Source organism: Camellia sinensis, chromosome 12 (genome assembly GCF_055761805.1).
Source record: "Camellia sinensis isolate YWXY chromosome 12, ASM5576180v1, whole genome shotgun sequence".
NCBI lineage: Eukaryota > Viridiplantae > Streptophyta > Magnoliopsida > Ericales > Theaceae > Camellia > Camellia sinensis.
The window spans coordinates 149,050,453-149,070,122 of NC_138972.1; the positions used below are offsets into that span (position 1 = coordinate 149,050,453).

A 19,670-nucleotide genomic window follows, 5' to 3' on the forward strand; every position below is an offset into this window, starting at 1 on the left:
TTAAAAAATTCTACTTTCTTGTTTTTCATATTTTTTTATTTTTACTGAATTTTTTAATATTTTCGATAATTTTTTTAAAAAAATTTAGATACACCTAACATAAATACACTTTAAAAATATAATTTTTGTGAAAAAATTTTTAAAAAATTCACTAAATACTAAAAATAAAAAATATATATATCAAAATTTAGTACATTTTTTGTATTTTGTGTATTTATTAATTTTTTAAAATATTTTTTCACAAATACTTTACTTTTTAGATATATCTAAGTAAGGTGCATCTAAAAAAATAAAAATAAAATGCTTAAAATTTTAAAAATATTCATTAAAAACCAAAAAAAAATACAGCAAACAAAAATCTTAATTTTTAAAAAACTTAATTCAAAAAACTAAAACCAAACACACTGATTATTTTTTTACTTATTTTTTTATTTGTCTCGGCAAGTATACCTTAAAAGTCTAAAATCTTTTTAAAAAATAAAAAAAAAATACCAAATATGAAAATAAGCAATAAAAAGTCACCTAAAAAGCAAATCGGTGGTTGTTTTGAGTATGATATATAAGTTAGTTTTTTTAATTATTACAAAAATATATGAAGAAAAAGTATATTGGTGATATCGGAACAGATTATTTTAATAATTTTTTGACTTATTATTAAAAGATGTGCAAAAAAATTAAAAAAAAAGTGATGTGACAATTTATAATAAGTTTTTGACTTTTTAATTAAAATTTATAATTGACAAACGAGACTTAGATAAACTAATAGACAGCTTATATGTGAGTTGTAAGTGTTAATTTTATGACAAAAAAATGTGTTCAATAATTGATTCATGGGTAAATTAAAATTTTCACCTCTATAATTTGATTTAAATTTGAGTTTCATTTTTATTATTTTACATTTGGAGAAAATTTTCTAAAATTTTGTTTGGTTTACTGATTTTGGAATTTTTTTTCTTTCTAAAATCACTTGTTATCTCTTACACATCAATCAATTACTTTTTCTCTCTTATCTCTCATTCTCAATCATTTTTTCTCTCATACACATCTACTCAACTGCAACAAAATATCAAATCATCCCAAACTCCCATACTCCAAAACTATTTTCAAAATATACAACCAAAAAACCAAAAAAATTTCTAACCTTTTTCCCAGAATTATTTTTGAAAATTTATCTCTCAAAACCAAACCAAACACACCCTAAAATAATAGTTTTGATTTTTAAATTTTACTTTTAAAAGGGAAAATAAAATAATTTCCCACAAATTTTAAAATGTTTATATAGTTGCCTGAGTTCGAATCCCCTCTTTGAGAATCCTCCTTCACTTCCTGCGTGCAACGGTTGAGATCAGCCATTGCACATCCAACGACTAATAATAATAAATAAATAAATAAAATTTCAGTTTTCCCGCCCTACTATACAAGTTATACAGAGTATACATCAACCTCACTCTCACTCTCTCTCTCACTCTCACTCCCACTCTCTCACTCTCTCACACCCTCACACTCACTTTTTCTCCTCCACCGAATCCAGCCTCACTGGCTACCACTCCCCACGGTGACATACTCCCGACGGTGACCCACTCGTAAACCCAAACCACCGCTCTAGCCCTCGTTTTCTCTACTTCACGAACCATTGCTCTACCGCGACCACTATCGGTTGGAGCGAATGAATTTGTTGAGGAGAACATGGGTTTTGAGGCCATAGATAAACCAGGTTTGTCCTCGAAACGTTGAAATTATAAAGTTAGGGTTGTGATTGTGAAAAAAAAAATTAAAATTTTAAAATTAGGGCTTTGACTTGATATTTGTGGTGCTATGAACTTCTAGATTTAAATGAATGGCATAAATATAGTGGATTTGATATCCCTGATTTTCGAATATTGTCTTGATCTGTAGCTGAGTTTGAGTAAAAAATTTGGAAGTTTCATTTATGATTCATCTGTGCTTGTGCTTGTAGACATCTGTGCTTGGAGAGGAGTCTGATTTAACTTGTTCATACTTATTCATCTTTCTTAGTTTCAATAAAGATTGATCTTTCTGATTGAACTTGTTCATACCAATTTACTAGTCATAGTGTGTGTTTTCTAAGATACCTGTTTTTGGTTTTGCCCTTGGTCTGTAATCTTATTCCAATATGAGTGGTAAATTCTCTCTTGATTTTTCTGTTTATGTGTTAATCTTATTTGGTTTGTGGAACTTAATGTATTGGTCCTTGTATTTTTTGCTTGCCAGGTTGATTATCATAGTCATTCATTTTCTTGTGTTTCATGAGCTTGGTGGAAAGATTTTCATATACCGTGGCTACTAGCCACCATTTGACTTGATTTTGGTATTTGGGTTCTTTGAATTATATACATAATGTTCCTAGAGCCATTCGGAGCCAAATTATGCAGATTGATAAATAGTATGATTTGTTGAAAAAATTTGTGAGGAACATATTGTTTTTGAATATATTGTTCTTTTACTCTTATTACAGAGAAGATGTCATAAAAGTACTCAATCATGCAAAACTGCCATGTTTGTTCAGTTTGAAACTGCTATGTGTGTAACATGTGTGTAATTAATCACAAATGCTATGTTTGGAATTGAAGAAAATGACTGACATTGAACTGCCATGTTTGTTCAAATGCTATTAACAGTTTAGTCTGTGTAACCTCTGTTCAAATGTTATTAAACATGGCAATTTGAACAAATAGATGTTTTCAGTGAAGACATACACTATGTCCATCAAATTCAAATAGCCTTCACACTCTATCCCTCTCCTCTATAGAACTACCATTACTTCTGTTATGGGCATTACTCTATAGAATTGCTATTAACCCCATCAAACACAAGCATAGCACAACACTACAAATTTCTCATGTATGCAGATTTAAAATATGACTTTTTCTTCTAACAATAGCAACATAAGATTACAACCGAGGTTGTGCAATTGTGGAAGAATCGCTGCCATATATATTGTAAGAACTAATGAGAATGGAAATCAAGGGGGTTTGTTCTTTATTTGCCCATCAAAATATGTAGGTATATATTGAAAAATTTAATCCTTTAGTAGTCACATTAATAGTTGTCTTATTCAACTAACTGATTGCCATGCATTGTAGAGTTACACTCACACTCCCCATTGCAATTACTTTAGTTCGTGGATGAAGATGATGAAAACGTTACGTCCAAAATCCGTTCCAACACTAGAGCTTGTGATGCTATAACAGTAAAAGACTTTAACGATATAAAGACGAGGCTTGATAACATGGGAAATGACTATGGTCGAAGGCATGAAAGGATATAAAATAATATCAAAGCGATGGTATATTTTATTGTATTTTCTATCATTTTGTACTTTATGATGTAACTTTTATACTTTTTTGTATTTTGTGAAATTGAATGGAAGTTTCTACCATTTTGGGTTGTTTTATACTTCATGATGTAACTTATGTTTATGGAATGAATTTTATTATGATGTAACTTATGTAACTTACTTTATTATGGAATGAATTTTGGGAAACATTGATCTCATTGTTAGAGCTTTGTGGATGCTATTTGGCAAATCTGTGAATGAATTTTGTGGATGCTATGTGGATGAATTTTTGTGAATGCTATGTGGATGAATTTTGTGGATGCTATTTGGCAGATCTGTGGCGTCAACCTGTTATCTGGTAGCAAGTTCTTTTATTGCCCTCACTTATCAGACATAGACTATTATCTGTTAACAAGTTTAAAGCAGATTTGGCAGATCTGTAGATGTTGTTTGTTGCAGGTTTGGCAGATCTGTGGATGCTATTTGGCATCTAAACAAAATTGAATAGCACCTAAGCATCTAAACAAAATTGTATCAACTGAAATAAAAAAAAAAAAGAAAAAAAGAAAAAGCTTATCATATTAGTAATTGAACAGCATGACAGAAAGGCACCAATTGTGAAAATTCAATAAGGTGATCATCTTATGTAATTAAACTAATCCAAGTTGGTGCCTTTCACAAGTTGCTGAAATTCACTAATCCACTTGTGTAATTAAACAGTATGATACTTGTAGGTCTTGAAAAATTAAGACACCAATTTGGGATAAATTTTCTAACAAATGAAAAAGTTGTGTACTTGTTCTTTCACACAAAAGAAAATCTAAAAATTTGAACACACACATTGGTCCATTTAAAAACCAGTCAAAAGAAAATAAAGTATAACATCAAGTGTAAATTAACATCAAGTGAAGTTTGCTCACATTGGTCTATCTAAATTAACACATTGGTCCATCTAAATTAACACATTGGTCCATTTGAAGCAATTTGCTTCACACATTGCTTCACAATTTGCTTTGAACACACATACAAGCCATTAACATTTGAACACACATTGCTTCACAGTTTGCTTTCCAGCAGTTTCCTTCATAGCAGCAACATCACTTTCCAGCAGCAGTTTGCTTCACAATTTGAGCTGCTATGACTTCACTTTCCAACCGAATTTCAGCACTAGTTTGCTTCTCTTTCTGCTTGTCCATAGCCTAAAACGGAAAAAGACAGAATTTTCCACAATTTTCAGTAACTAAATGCATACTTTAAACAGAATTTTCAACCACTAAAAAGCCAAAATTTTCAGCAACTAAAAATTAAAAAGACAGCAAGGACAAACCTGACTACACATTGGGTTGTTTGATTCTTAAGAATATCGAAACGTAATGTCATATTCACATGAACCTTGAAGTAGTGACTGGAATGTTGGTTAAGCAGAATACCGTTGAGGCATTGAATTTGACAAAGAATTTGGCACTACATACATCTCCGGCAACTTGTTCGCCTACAACAATATCATGTATTAGGCTTCGCAGTCATAGTTTGAGTCACATATTATATCCACACAAAAAATACAATGTTAAACTAACACTTACATGATATGTAGGATACATCAATAGCAGAGGAATAGAATTACCACCCATGGCCAAAGATGGAGGAAAAGGATAAAGAGGAGGAAGAGGAAGAACATGTTGATGAACATAGATATCTCCTCCAACAGATAATGGAGAATGTGTAACTATTGGACTAACTGTTGGACTTGCAATAGATTTGGACGAAGCTAATCTGTTAGCACGGGATTTTTTTTTAGAGTTCGCTACCAACGCTACTTCAAATCCACCTTTTACCCTCATTTTGCCCTTACTAGTTGCCACATTTTTCTTCAATCATTTTGGTTACACAACATGATTCACATTTTCGTAATCCACTTCAAAGCTTTGGGTGTCATCATCATTACTTACTTCATTTCCAACACAAAAATAAGCACTTAACTTGCGTTCAACATTTGCACCTAATGTAACAAGGTGTGCAATACAAAAATCATAAGTTTCATCAGTTTCAGCAGCTCTATTTGCCAGTGCTCTAAATGCGGTCATCAATGTCTTATACTGCGAGGATTGTTTGATTTTCACATCTACTTGAATGTCATTCCCCTTAATGTCCTTCACAGTTTCGGCTCTTGTTTGTTTGGTCCACCTCTTTAGAATGTATTGTGGAGGAACCTCTTTTATCTTCAATATGTCTTTAATAACCTTCAATGAGTGACAATACAAGATTCCTTCCATTTCAAACTTTGTATAATTATAACCCAAAGAGTCATCCCTCTCCATCTTCACTTTCCTTGCATGTTTGTTACCAACATCAACAACTGTGTAAATGGTACTAGCCTTGCCATATTCAATTATTTCTATGTCCGATTCAATGGATCGAAAGTACTCATTTTGAAATTTCTCAAAGATCTTTTTTGTGTACATATTACCCATTTGAATTAACATTCTTATTGTTGCTTTCACCTTTGGCACAAAAGCATATCCTGCTTCTAACTCCTTGTACGGGGAGCAAATATTCCGGCGTGCCCGTATTCCTTTCTTCCGAGCTCCGTCGATATCCGATCACCTGCGAGCAAATAACGATGAGCTACCCGGCGGTGTGTGGCCGGAAAAACCCTCCGACGGTCAAGTTAGCACACACCTTAGAGGGAATAGAGAGAAGGGAGAGAGTGTTTGAATGTAAGAAATCCTTACAGATATGTTCGCGTGTCGCGTATGGGGGGCGCAGGCAAGCTTTTATACCTTCTGAACCCCATATCCACTCCCAGTCATCTCCTGACACGTGGCTCTGCTATCCCATCTGTCAGCATAAACCATGCCATTCACCACCTAACCTCAACTGCTTGACCTCACAGCTGGAGCTCGGCAGCCGAGCTGTTCTACCTCGGCCATGTCATGCTTCAAACCCATGCGCCTAGCCGGACAAACACATGAAGGACCGGGCTAAGCGGCATCTCGGCAAAGCCTAGCCCGGGCTCCTCCTTTGGTTGGCCCTCTCGCCGGTCAATCAACTACCTCGGCTGACCGCGCCTTTCCGGGCGCTGGTTTCTCGGTCTGTCTGGTTTCGACCATCCTCGGACCGAGCATCCTGGTCTGACCGGTCACTTCCTGGCCGAGCAGCTTCCATACAGTCCGGGGCGGCATACACTCAGTCCAAACTCGGCCCGGCCCAAGTTCTGGTAGCCCATCTCTGGGTGAACAGTCGATCATCTCGGCCCAATGCACTGCTGGGCTCTCAACTTGCTCGGTCGATACCTCGGCCCAACACCGGATCATAAATCACCCTCTCAATTGCCCCTTAATCCCGTCCGCGAAAGCGTGACTAGGATTACTCACTTCGACCGAGATAACATTTCTCCGGTCGTCAAGTCGCCAAGCCTTCACCGAGCTAATCTGCTATCCTTCCCCGGTCATGTTCCTCGGCTTACAGCCTTTTCGTCGAAAGTAGCTCGGCTGGCTCTTCGTTTCTTCATCCCGTCGCTTCAATCCTGACGTAGCCATAAATGGGGACACGTGGCGAGCTCCCATTGGTCATCGAGAAGCCAACCCGCCGTTCTTGTCAGATTTTGAATTTTGGCGGCCTTTTACTCTTACATACACACGGCCTCCCTACGCCATTCCTTCCTACTGCCTTTCTACTATCTGACGATCCAGAGCTCAAGCCCTCACCTCTATCTCGACTGCCATTTCTCATTCTTGGAAGAACAGCCCCCATCCTCCAAAGGTAAGGTTTTCGATCCCCCTTGTTGCTATTTTCTTTCATATTACACACATTAGGGTACAAAAACATAGCTATTAGGGCATAGGTCGTAGAATCCGCATTAAACCTTCCACTATTCTTGGTGTTCTTCGTCTTCCTGAAGAACACTGAAGAACTGGGGTGAACCGGGCTCTGGGCCTTCTTTTGATCCAAAAAACCGACCAAACCGGGCAAACAACATGTTTGTTTTAACCAAAGCAAAAACCGAGATGACAAAAGGACTTGGCCGTTCAACCGGGCTAACATTTGGTCCGATTGGGCGACCGGGCTCCTTAGATAGAATAGACAACCGAGGTGGTTTGGCACCCTTAATGACCGAGCTAAAATCCAGCGCCTTTCGCGCGACCGCGCTAACACTTAACACTTGCCATCCTTTTCCTGCAGAGTCCAAGAGGACCACTGTCATTCCTGAGGCTCTCAAGACCGGGCAACATCCAATACACAGAGCCAAACCCCTCAGCCGGGATACACTAGGCCGACCAAAAATGGGGAAATTCCGCTTCCTAGTGGATACTCCGGCTGCGCTGGCTACGTTCAGGGAGGAGTACGGCGTCCCGGCCGATGTCCACCTGCAGCTCGCAGAGGAAGAGACCACACCTTGGAGTAGGGATGAGTGCCCCTTCACCGTGCTATCCATCGTTGAAGGGGGTCTTCGCTTCCCGCTCAACCCTCTTATAACCGAGTTCCTCCGCCGCACCGGGCTGGCACCCACACAGGTGTCCACCAACACTTATAGAATAATCAACGGCGTTCACGAATTAAACAATCGGTTAGGCATCAACTTAGGTCTAGCCGAGATACTGAGGCAATACACGATGGGCCACACCGGCGACGGTCTCGCCTATTACCTCAAGATTAGACCGGGCAGAGAGAAAATCGTGACCGGCACACCAGACAAGGATCTCCATGACGATGATTTCTTCTGGGTGTCTGGTAACTACGAGACAGCCGAGGTACCGGGCTGGATGATTAGCAAAAATTTTGGGAGCACATGTAAGCCGTGCAAATTATCTCGGTTTTTACACTTGATGTTTCTGTAGACTAATGATTCTCTTGTTTCTTTTGCAGCCATCCAAGCCTTGCAAGCCAACTACAACTTCCCCAACGTCGAGGCGATCAGGACCGCGCTTCGCTACCGCGACCGAGATTGTAACCAACTCCTCGGCTACAGTCCCACATATAGATACTCTGCTCCCCGCCGGAGTAAGGTCACCGACTTCCTCCGAGCTCCAACTCCTCCACCGGATCCTACTCTGCCAGACGTGCCCCTCGTTCGCCTGACCGAAGAACAAGAGATGGCCAAGCGCAGCAGAATCAAGAACTTGCTCACCGCCATATCCGCCGAGCTGCCGAGCGTTTCAACTCGCTCACCCGTCGCCGGTCAATCCAGTGGCGCTGTGGTCGCCCTTGCCTCTCAACCGACCGGCCAATCCAGCCGAGAACCTTCTGCAAGGCGGGCCGGGAAAAGGGCTCGGGCAGACCCATCTGCCGAGTTAGTCGCCGAGCTAACTACCGAGCATCCGACTGACGCCCCCGCCCCAGTACCGGCTTGGCGTCCACAGTTGAAACACCGGGGTCAGGACATCCCAGCAACTGCCTCGATCAAGGCTGACAAAGAGCATCTGCTCGCCTTTGATCTGTCCAAAGCATTCCTACTACCGAGCGACGTGGTCGGCAGTGACCACGTCCCTGACACTCGGTTGGTCAAGTCATCCGTGAAGTCCATGGCCAGGGTAAGTCGGCGCTCTTTTGAAAATTTCACAAAGTGTTTGCCCGGTAATTTTTCTTCTCGGTCTCCCTTCTCTCTATTCCCTCTAAGGTGTGTGCTAACTTGACCGTCGGAGGGTTTTTCCGGCCACACACCGCCGGGTAGCTCATCGTTATTTGCTCGCAGGTGATCGGATATCGTTTTCGCTTCCGCGAGCCCTTATATCTATGTTTTGTATAGCAAGGCCTGTGGTAATCTAGGATTACTGGCCGGTCTCGTTGCCAAACTCCTAGGGGCGAGTTTGGGGCGTGACAGAGTGGTATCAGAGCTTTAATGATAATACAACAAGGGGAAATAGTGGGAGTGTAGGTAAACCTATTTGTAGGGAATGTGGGAAGTAGCATGGGGGCATTTGCCGCCGAGGAACTGGAGTTTGTTACAAATGTGGACAACAAGGACACATAGCCAAGACTTGTCCACAAGTGTATCCACGGAATGAGAGACCCGTGACTAGTGGAGCTAACTCAACGGTGACACCAAGGACGACCGCAACAACTACTCCCGAGGGGAATACGTTGAGGCAAGCAAGAGTTTTTACCCTAGTGGCAGATAAGACGCAAAATACTGGAAAAGCGAATACAGGTATGATTTTATTATCTATTGTGATGTTAGCAACGTTACCTATGCGCTGTAAAGACTATGACGAAACAAATTTACCTTTGCTATTACCTTTGCTATTAGATGTCTATGGAATGATTATATTTATATCACTACCGTCGGATTAAACACTGTGGAACTTGATAGTTGATAGTTGACTTCAGTCTTATGTGTAAGATATGCTCATTACGTGTTTGACTGCTATGATACTGCCTTCATTGTTATGGAATAGACATACGAACTACCTTATCATGCTGAATAACTGAATAGAACCGTCGAGTTGCTTCCGACTGAGATTGCACCAGGATAAGAAAAGTTTGGAGGACCAAACTTCTTAAGGTGGGGAGAGTGTAATGACCCCAAAACATGTGTCATATTTATCAGTAATTAATTATGTGTTTATGCGAATTAATTGAAGAATATCTGTTTGAATTAGAAGAATATCTGTTGAGATGAGAACTTTGGGACTGAAATTGATGACCGTAATGGGTTCAGAAAACGAAATTGAGCACGCCTATGTGATACCGGGAATTTTTAGAGCCATTTGGGAAAATAAATTGAGGACTGAATTTCGTCTGAATCGCTAAGTCATGTTTGGCTCAAGATTATGGCACAATTCTAGTTTTTGTGTGATATATCTATACATAGATAAGGATGTTGACTCTTTGACTCAAAAAAAAGAAAAGAAAAATCTAGAAAGAGAGAGAGAGGAGAATTCGTGAGAAAGGGGAAGAAGGAAAAAAAGGGGAATCAAGCTACAACTTCTCCAATTAAGTGATTAAGGTAAGGATTCCTCTCTAACTTCTTGAAATAAGGTTGAATCATCAATGATCTCGTGTTAAATAAGAGGATTGGAAGGGGAAATATGTTTAATTTGAGCATGTATGGCATGAATAGATGATTTATGTTTATATTTGGCATTCTTGAGGAAGAACCTCCATGGATATGAAGAAATAAAGCTTTTACATGAATAGTTATGATTCTTCACCTCAATTCATGGTTTGATCTTGTATATGATGCATTTGGGTTTGTTTAGAAGCTATAATGTGTAATTCAAGTTGTGTTTCAAGTATTTTGGGTCTTGGATTTCATAAATGTGGAAAGTGATTTTGTAAAGAGGAGATTCAAGCTTGGAAGAAGAACCAGAATTTCGGATTTTTGCATGGTCCGCTCGAGCGGAGGGATTCCCGCTCGAGCGTGAAAAACAGCCTCCCAGCAGTTTGGGACTTTTTACAGTACGCTCGAGCGGCCAAAGTGGCGCTCGAGCGGGAAGGCCTTTTTCAGGAAAATTTTGGGGAAGTTGCAGACTTGATTTTAACATGTTAATTGCATCATTTATCATCTTATAAACATGAAATGAAGTAAAGGAAAGAATGAAGTGCATGAATTACAGGATTTAATGATAATGTGTATTGAGAAATGTGTAATATGTTGATATTTGCAGGTCAAGATTTGAAGACCGTGCAACCGGTTTTGGAAACCCACTGTGAGTAACATTTCTGTAAAGATATGTTAGTATGATCTATGTTTAAAAGTGCTACGTTATGCTATGGTTTTGAAATGATAAATGTTTTCTGTGAACGAATGTCCAGTTTGCGAATCTAGTATGGCATCCATAGATAGTCCTAAGTGGACCAGTTTACGAGATCTCGGTATGTGTTTAATCGGTGTCCGGGACCGGTTACTCTAGTCGTTGGACGACATATGTTATGTTCTATGGAGTATGCCATTATGTATGTTCTGATATGAGATGATTATGTTTATGAATGATTTATGTTATGGATATATGAAATGTCGGACTTCGTTCACTAACCTCTTTACTGTTATGTTACTTGCTGAGCTTTAGCTCATTGTTTGTATATATGTATTTATAGGTGAGCATTCTGGAAGTCAAGCCTAGGCGGAGTCCGAGCCGAGCCGCCGTTTTGAAGCCTACCAAGTGTTTTGTGTGCTCCGAGCCGGGGCTAGGCCTGGAAGGCCGTTTTGTGAGCTTTGTCTTGTTGTATCTGTGGCTTTTGCCTATGTGTTGTATATGATCTTTTATTGTATGTGATGTAATGTAGTGGGTAAATTAACATTTTTGGCATGCAATGTATGTTCATATAAATGCACAGCTCTTTGGACTATTAGTGGTTATTGTTTTCGCTTCCGCGAGCCCTTATATCTATGTTTTGTATAGCAAGGCCTGTGGTAATCTAGGATTACTGGCCGGTCTCGTTGCCAAACTCCTAGGGGCGAGTTTGGGGCGTGACACAACTAGTCCTAGTTTCAGCTCTAGGGTTTTTTTGCCAATGGGTCTCGTTTGTCAGCCTTCCGAAATCCCTCATTGTTGTAAACCAAAAGTCTACAAATAAGTTGGTTAGTGAACTTGTTCTTCCTACAATAATCCATTCTTATGCTAAATCTCATTCTTCCTCCATATGTATTATAAAAATCATATACTCATTGTTCAGAATCAAATGTCATTCCATGTTTTGGCTCCCAAGCACAATTATTCTCAAGTTCCATATCCATGTCAAAATGCAACTGGAAACCCATATAAATAAAATCTTAGCTACATAAATAAAATCTTTATTTCAAAGACAAACAAAAAAACACAATATATGCACTATGATCAAAGAACTCATTGTTACACTTAGATAAAGAAACAAGAAATGAGAACTAAGTAGTGAGACCCAATTAAGATCAATTAATAAATCAATTAAACTATACAATCCCAAACTCCAACTACTTGGTTTTCTTTAAAGTGTCTAAGAAAAGGTATGCAAGCCAAGTACCTTTGGTAACATTGATTCATGGGCAACAAGAGTCATTTAGTTTTGGGTTGGGTCACTGCACAAGGTTTGGCAAACCTATTGTAGCTCAACGGATACGAAATAACACAAAAATACAAATTGTGAACTTTAAAAGAGCCTGATCAACAATTATAACAAGTGAATTTTTTTATCTGTCTATAGGTTCACATGAAGCAATGGTGCATCTAACTGCCTTAAACAACACTGTCAATTTACATTGTTAATTGATTATGTCTGTATTGTATTTTGGGAAATTGAATGTGTTTCATTGACACAGTATTTTTAACACTAAAATACCATTGAAATACACAGTGTTGAATGTATGCCATTGAATGTATTTCAGTGGTACACATATTTTTAATACTGAAATACCATTGAAATACATAGCGTTGAATGTATACCATTGAATGTATTTCAGTGGTACACATATTATTAACTCTGAAATACCATTGAAATACACAGTGTTGAATGTATACCATTGAATGTATTTCATTTGATGTATTTTTAACATTGAATGTATTTCAGTGGTACACATTCAACACTGTCAATGAAATACACAGTATTTTTAACACTGAAATACCATTGAGAATGTAAATTGAATGTATTTCATTATTGAGAGGGTGATTTATGATCTGGAGTTGGGCCGAGATATCGACCGAGCAGGTTGAAAGCCCAGTAGTGCATTGGGCCGTGATGATCGACTGTTCGCCCAGAGAAGGGCTGCCAGAACTTGGGCCGGGCAGAGTTCGGGCTGTGTGCCACCCCGGACCAGACAGAGACTGCTCGGCAAGGCAGTGCTCGGTCGGACCAGGATGCTCGGTCCGAGGATGGCCGAAGCCAGATAGGCCGAGTGACCGGCGCCCGGGAAGGCGCGGACATCCGAGGAAGTTGTCTGACCGGCAGAAAGGCCGACCCCAGGAGGCACCTCGGGCTAGGCTTTGCCGAGATGCCGCCTAGCCCGGTCCTCCTCAGTCTTAGCCAGTGGAGGCACCTTGGGCTAGGCTTTGCCGAGATGCCGCCTAGCCCGGTCCTCCTCAGTCTTGGCCAGTGGAGGCACCTTGGGCTAGGCTTTGCCGAGATGCCGCCTAGCCCGGTCCTCCTCAGTCTTGGCCAGTGAAGTGCTAGGGTATGGAGCACGGCATGGCACAACAACGGATAGGGCAGCTCGGCTGCCGAGCTCCAGCTGTGATGACAGGCAGTTGAGGTTAGGTGATGAATGGCATGGTTTATGCTGACAGATGGGATAGCAGAGCCACGTGTCAGGAGATGGCTGGGAGTGGATAGGCTCAGAAGGTATATAAGCATGTCTGCGCCCCCCATACGCAACAGACGAACACTTTGTAAGGAATTCTTACACTCAAACACTCTCTCCCTTCTCTCTATCCATCCTAAGGTGTGTGCTAACTTGACCGTCGGAGGGTTTTTCCGGCCACACACCGCCGGGCAGCTCACCGTTACTTGCTCGCAGATGATCGGACATCGACGGAGCTCGGAAGAAAGGAGTACGGGCTTGCCGGAATATTTGCTCCCCGTACAATTATTATTACAAACACAATGCATTTAACTGCCCACGCAATGGATGAGGGCAAATCAATGGATTCGGTTTGGGGAGTGAGGGCAAAGCAATTACAGGGACAGAGACAATGAAAACTAACCTCTGGTTTGCGAAGTGAGGGCTTTGGGGTGTGGGTCGCTGTAGTGAGGGTCTGCTGGTGAGGTAGAGGAGAAGAGCATGACGGTTCTGGTTTACCAAGTAGACAGAATTTGTAACAGCGTCGAAAGTGTTTCATCGTCGTCAGATCTGCAATGGTGTCAAGACTGGGCCGTCGTCGGTGAGGATGGGTTCGACAGAAAAGAAGGAATGAGTGTATTTTTGTGAGTGTGATTCTAAACCAAAATCTATATAAAACTATGTTTTGTTTTGGACGAGAAAATAAAAATGAAAATTCATTTTTTATTTCTATTTTTATGATTATTGTGCAACGACTAATCCCAACTATTATAAGGAGGGGATCAAGGAGCACATGCAAGGAGCGGATCCAGACTCATAGTTGCCTACCTCCTCCAGTTCACTAGCTGAGGTGACTATTGCCACCTGTTTTATGACCAACCCTAAAACCTCACACACTCGTACTCATTTACGTACATATATATGTTCTGTATCTATCTATCTATCCATGTATCTATCTATATATTCATAGTCGATTTCATTCAATCGCTCGCCGGAAAATCGCCGATCAACTCCACCATCGACTCGGTACGAACCCTAATCCGAAACACTTCCATTTTCAATCGTTTTTCCAATCCAACCGAGATGGTATAACAAACCAGTCACTGTTGTGTATTTCTCATCGAAACCAACGAGCTCTGATTGGAAATAATGCTATTGTTGAGCTCGAACTACTCGAGAAGCAAAATTTTCACTTTTTTCGATTCCATTCTCTACATTGCTCGAAGGGATTCCAATATTTTCTCTGGCGTTGCTTGTTTCAGTTGTTTCCCCAATCCTCATCACTCTGAGGTTTGGTTTGTTAAGGTTGTTTGCACTCTCTGTGTACGATCCTCAGCTACGTCTCTTGATATTCTGGGTTCTGATTATTTCTGCAAGAACTTGAATCCATTGATAGCATTTGGAGTTATCAAACGTTTAAGTAATAACAACTACGATAATCCCAAGTTAGCTTTTGACTTCTTCGACTTTACTAGGCTCAATTTGAGTTTCATGCATTCGATTGCGACTTATAATTTGCTTTTAAGGTCTCTTTGTCAAATGGGTCTTCATGACTTGGCTAAATTGGTATTTGAGTACATGAGGATTGATGGGCATTTACCTGATAGTTCAATTTTAGGATTCTTGGTTTCGTCATTTGCACATGTGGGTAAGTTTGATGTGGCCAAAGGTTTGCTTACTAATGTTCAATCCGACAGTGTAGAGATTACTTCTTTTGCGTATAATAACTTGTTTAGTCTTTTGGTGAATAGAAATCGGGTAGATGAGGCTGTTTCCTTCTTCAGAGAGCATATTTTGAGGTCGCAATGCTATTGTCCTGACACTTGCACATTCAATATTGTAATTCGAGGTTTGTGTAGAGCGCGTGAAGTTGAGAAAGCTGTTGAGTTTTTCAACAACATGAGGAGTTTTGGTTGTTCGCCTGATATTATAACGTACAATACACTTATAAATGCAGTATCTAGGGTTGGCGAGGCAGATAGAGGTTGTGAGTTATTGAGAGAAATTCAGTCTGGAAATGATTTTTCTCCAGATGTTGTAAGTTATACATCAGTGATATGTGGTTATTGCAAGATGGGTAATATGGAGGTGGCTTCAAATATTTTTCATGAGATGATTAGTTCTGGAGTTAAACCAAGTCTGGTTACTTTCAATGTTCTCATTGATGGTTTTGGCAAAAATGGTGACATGTCATCTGCACTGAATATTTATGAGACGATGCTTTTTCTTGGTTGCCTTCCTGATGTTGTCACCTTCACGTCTCTAATAGATGGTTATTGTCGGACTGGACAGGTGGACCAGGGATTGAGGCTTTGGGATGAAATATATGCAAGAAACTTGTCTCCTAATGTGTATACTTTTGCAATTCTTATCAATGCTTTGTGCAAGGACAATAGACTAAGTGTGGCTCGAGATTTATTGAAACAGTTGAGACGGAGGAGGGATATTGTCCCCCAAACATTTATTTACAACCCTGTGATTGATGGGTTTTGTAAGGCTGGTAATGTGGATGAAGCAAATGTGATTGTTGCAGAAATGGAGGAGAAGAGATGCAAGCCTGATAAACTGACCTTCACCATTCTCATTATTGGGCATTGTATGAAGGGAAGAATGCCTGAAGCAATAAGCATGTTTAATAAGATGTTAGCAATTGGTTGTGCTCCGGATAGAATTACGATAAATTCTTTGATATCTTGCCTTTTGAAGGCTGGGATGCCTAACGAAGCGTATAGGATAAAACAAACTGTAGCAGAGGACTTGAACTTGGAAATGACAGCTTCGAGGAGAAATGTGCCTCTCAGGAAAAATATGGACATTCCAGTGGCTGTTTAATTGAAAAGGTTGTTTTGCTAGTGCATATGGTCTTGTGGACCTGGCAATTGCATGACGTCCTTCCACTAGTATGCTTCAAATATGAACGTACACTTCCAACTCACGGCATAGATAAGCTAGCAAGCGGTAAGTGTTTGTACTTGTCTATTTGTTAAGTGTCTATATTATTAATTTATTATGCAATTTTTGCAATTTCTAGAATTAAATGCTGTTTTGGTTGGACATTATACGTATGAAGTTGTTGCTTTTGTTTCTGGAAGTTCATCATGATTACTTGATGCAAGGCAGGTCAAAAGTATTAGCTTGAATAGGATTATAGGAAAATGAATAAGTAATTGACTGGATAAAAAAAGAAGAACAAAACCAATGGAAAAGGGATATGCATGTCAAAAGTATTAGCTTGAATAGGATTATAGGAAAATGAATAAGTAATTGACTGGATAGCAAAAGAACAAAACCAATGGAAAAGGGATATGTTTAAGAGGAAGGAATGGAAAGAGAGAGGTAGATGATATGGTTAAGTGAAGAGTTTGCCTTAATTTTCCCAGGATTTCCACAAAAAAAGTAACTCCTGATATAAGTTTGTCATAATATTAACGATGTAAACACAAACACCACCCCCCCCTTCCTTGCTGTAAGTGAGCTTTTATGACTAAAAAGAATACACAAAGAAGTACCAAACACGGCCTAGAAGGAAGCACGGACACAGACATGGTGGCAATTGATTATTCCATTCTGAATGATTCAATCACAGAAGCTCATCATTTTGTGAGAATTATACTTGTAAAGTCCAATGTGCGTCAATGTTTGTTAGTATCCTTATGTTCTTAGAAATCTGTCTGCGACTTTATCTTGAATTTGAGTGATTAATGTAACTAATTTTTATGTGATCCTTGTAGCATGATTATTGAGCAACATTTATTCTTTATAGGCAATAATTTTTTCATCGACTGTTAGAAACTTGATGAGATCTATGATTAGACCAATAATAGTGGTATTTTTATCTTTTATTTAGTTTTGATGTAATCTTTTACCTCTTGTAGTTACTTGTCTACCTTTTATTATTTATTCTGCTTCTGTCTCCAAGAAATTTGTTTATAATCTTGGTAACAGCACCCTTTTAATAATTTTTTGATCATACTGAAATAGTTAATGCTTCTCACGATGATTATTCCTTTTATAAGATTGATAGGAATTTGTGGTGTCATTTTCTCCTTGTCCTTTGTAGGTACGTACGTGATGAACGGACTTGGTTAAGCTTTTGCAGCTTACATATGAGGTGAATTTATTTGTCCTCTATGCATGCTTGTTGGAAAGTAGCTGCTGCTGTGTGGTTCTCTCAAAACCATTATTGTTTTATTTTCACATTCGATATTTTTTTTTTTGGTTAGAGCTTTCAGCACAATTTTGACTGTGTCATTTTTTACAGTATATTCATATTCCCAGATGAACTAGGCATCATAATGTAACCCTAAAAGGTTATAAATAAATAAAAGATGTAAAGTTAAAAGGTTCATGCTTCTAGGAATTTGTATTCATCCACACAACTGATTTATGCATTGTCTATTATTGCAATTTCTGTTTTTCGTTGCTTGGGCTATAATTAGGCACAGTGTGACAATACAAATTCTTTTTCAGCTACTCTGTTTTGTGGCTAACACAAAAAAAATGCAAGAAATTCACGAGTGGACTGACTTTTTATTTGGAATAACAGAAGACTACTAGGTTGGTTCCATACAATAGATAAGACTGTTGATTCATGTTTGTTTGGTCTTTATAACTTAATCAGATCATGCTTTGCTGCAATGTTCAAACTACTTCCACAGCAATAGAGTTCATGAAATGGTATCAGAAATTGCGCTATGTCATGCTTGCTTCAACTCTACAAAATCAACTTTTGCTAGAAGTTTATTCCATGGATACAGACGTGTTGAGCTTGCTTACATATATGCTTCTAGCACATATATATTTGTCTGACTGCAAGAATTTTACACTTCACTAATATGATCCTGTAGTTTATTAGTAGTTTATTCTAGCTGTTTTTTATTTGTTAGGTTGATAATGGCTATTTATGTTAATTCTCCAGGTTTATTGGTCAAATTCATAAGGAGTTGGATTATTGGCAGTACTGGTTATAATAAAGTGTTTAATATTAGTTAAATTTGGGCATCTTTTATATTTCAGTTGTCTGCTCTGACAATATTTAGTTAATTTCTTCTTTTGGTTGCAACAATTTATTTGCAGAATGCAGATGGGCAAGTTTGGAGGCAGATGAGGATATTGTTGGTAAAGCAGTGATCGGTAAAGTTTTTTTTTTTTTTTTTTGGGGTTCAGGAAATACCATTTGGCTGTGGCATTTTAGATGGACACTCTTGAATTCTCATTGAATTTTTTCTGTTTCTTTTTTTTTTTTTTGCCTAAAGTAAAGCTAGCTAAGGGTATTTTCATCTTATTCATTTAAGGGTATTTTCATCTTATTCATTTATCTGAATTGCAATTGCTTATAGACAGAAAATAAGCACTATTATATATACAGGAATGTCATGTATGTATGTTTGTGAATTAAGAATCACCATTTGCAGGTCAAGCTGGAACTCCCAGAATGGCATTGCTCAACACTTGCTTCAGCTTTACAACACCACCTCCAATATCAACGAACGTGAAAGAAAAAAAAGAAAGTGGAAGCACTATAACAAGGACAGGAGAAAAATAAGTAGAAGACGAGGAAGAAAGCAAAATTGATGAAACTGTCTTCTGTCGTGTGGACGATTTTCTTATGAAGGTAAGAGAAGCTCTCTGCAAAAGAAAAATATAAGGTTGAGGACTATGGTTGATTTATACCGACCAACAAAGCATATAAACTTTGTTTGTAATGGCATTTCCTATTTTGATTTACAAATGGCTAGTCTTGATTCCTAACTGTGTATCTTCATCCCCCGTGAATAGTGCCTTGCTGAAAATATTCATCACCATTTTTGCCCCTTTCATCTAATGTTAGAATGACTGTTTCTTCAGTACAATCTCTCTCTCTCTCCCTCTCATAGAAGTCTCCAAGTATTTTTGCCGCCGTCACCAGCACAGAAGCTGCAATGCCACAGTAGCTAATCTTGCATACAAAAGAAGCCAAGTGCCATACGAATCATACCAGCCGATGGATAACTATTGCTAGCCAACTCATAAGCAAAATTGATTTATTTATTATTTTTTTGGCAGGAAAATTTCACAAATGGCAATTTGGTATCATTTCAATGCAACACATTTTCCTGCAAAAAAATAAAAATAAAAATTGGGAGTGTTAACAAGGACAATCACTACCAAATGATAAATTTTTGGATGTTAACAAAGACAATC

The 19,670-nt window shown here is 38.9% G+C and overlaps 1 protein-coding gene across 5 annotated transcripts; it reads left to right on the plus strand.

Moving 5' to 3' along the window:
* Window positions 1-14,288: 14,288 nt before the first annotated feature.
* Window positions 14,289-19,339, plus strand: LOC114295529 (uncharacterized). 5 transcript variants are annotated; one of them, XM_028239767.2, is made up of 4 exons: window positions 14,289-16,445; window positions 17,548-17,598; window positions 18,564-18,620; window positions 18,902-19,339. In XM_028239767.2, the coding sequence occupies exon 1, from the start codon at window positions 14,637-14,639 to the stop codon at window positions 16,317-16,319; it is 1,683 nt and encodes a 560-aa protein (XP_028095568.2). In that variant the 5' UTR covers window positions 14,289-14,636; the 3' UTR covers window positions 16,320-16,445; window positions 17,548-17,598; window positions 18,564-18,620; window positions 18,902-19,339. The 5 variants fall into 5 exon arrangements, with proteins under 5 accessions (XP_028095568.2, XP_028095569.2, XP_028095570.2 ...); XM_028239768.2 differs by having other exon boundaries at window positions 14,394-16,445; window positions 18,406-18,620; XM_028239769.2 differs by having other exon boundaries at window positions 14,435-16,445; window positions 17,548-17,652.
* The last annotated feature ends 331 nt before the right edge of the window (window positions 19,340-19,670 follow it).

What these genes read in the sequence shown, in the direction of transcription:
- LOC114295529 (XM_028239767.2), top strand. Translation starts at nt 14,637, where the DNA reads ATGCTATTGTTGAGCTCGAACTACTCGAGAAGCAAAATTTTCACTTTT.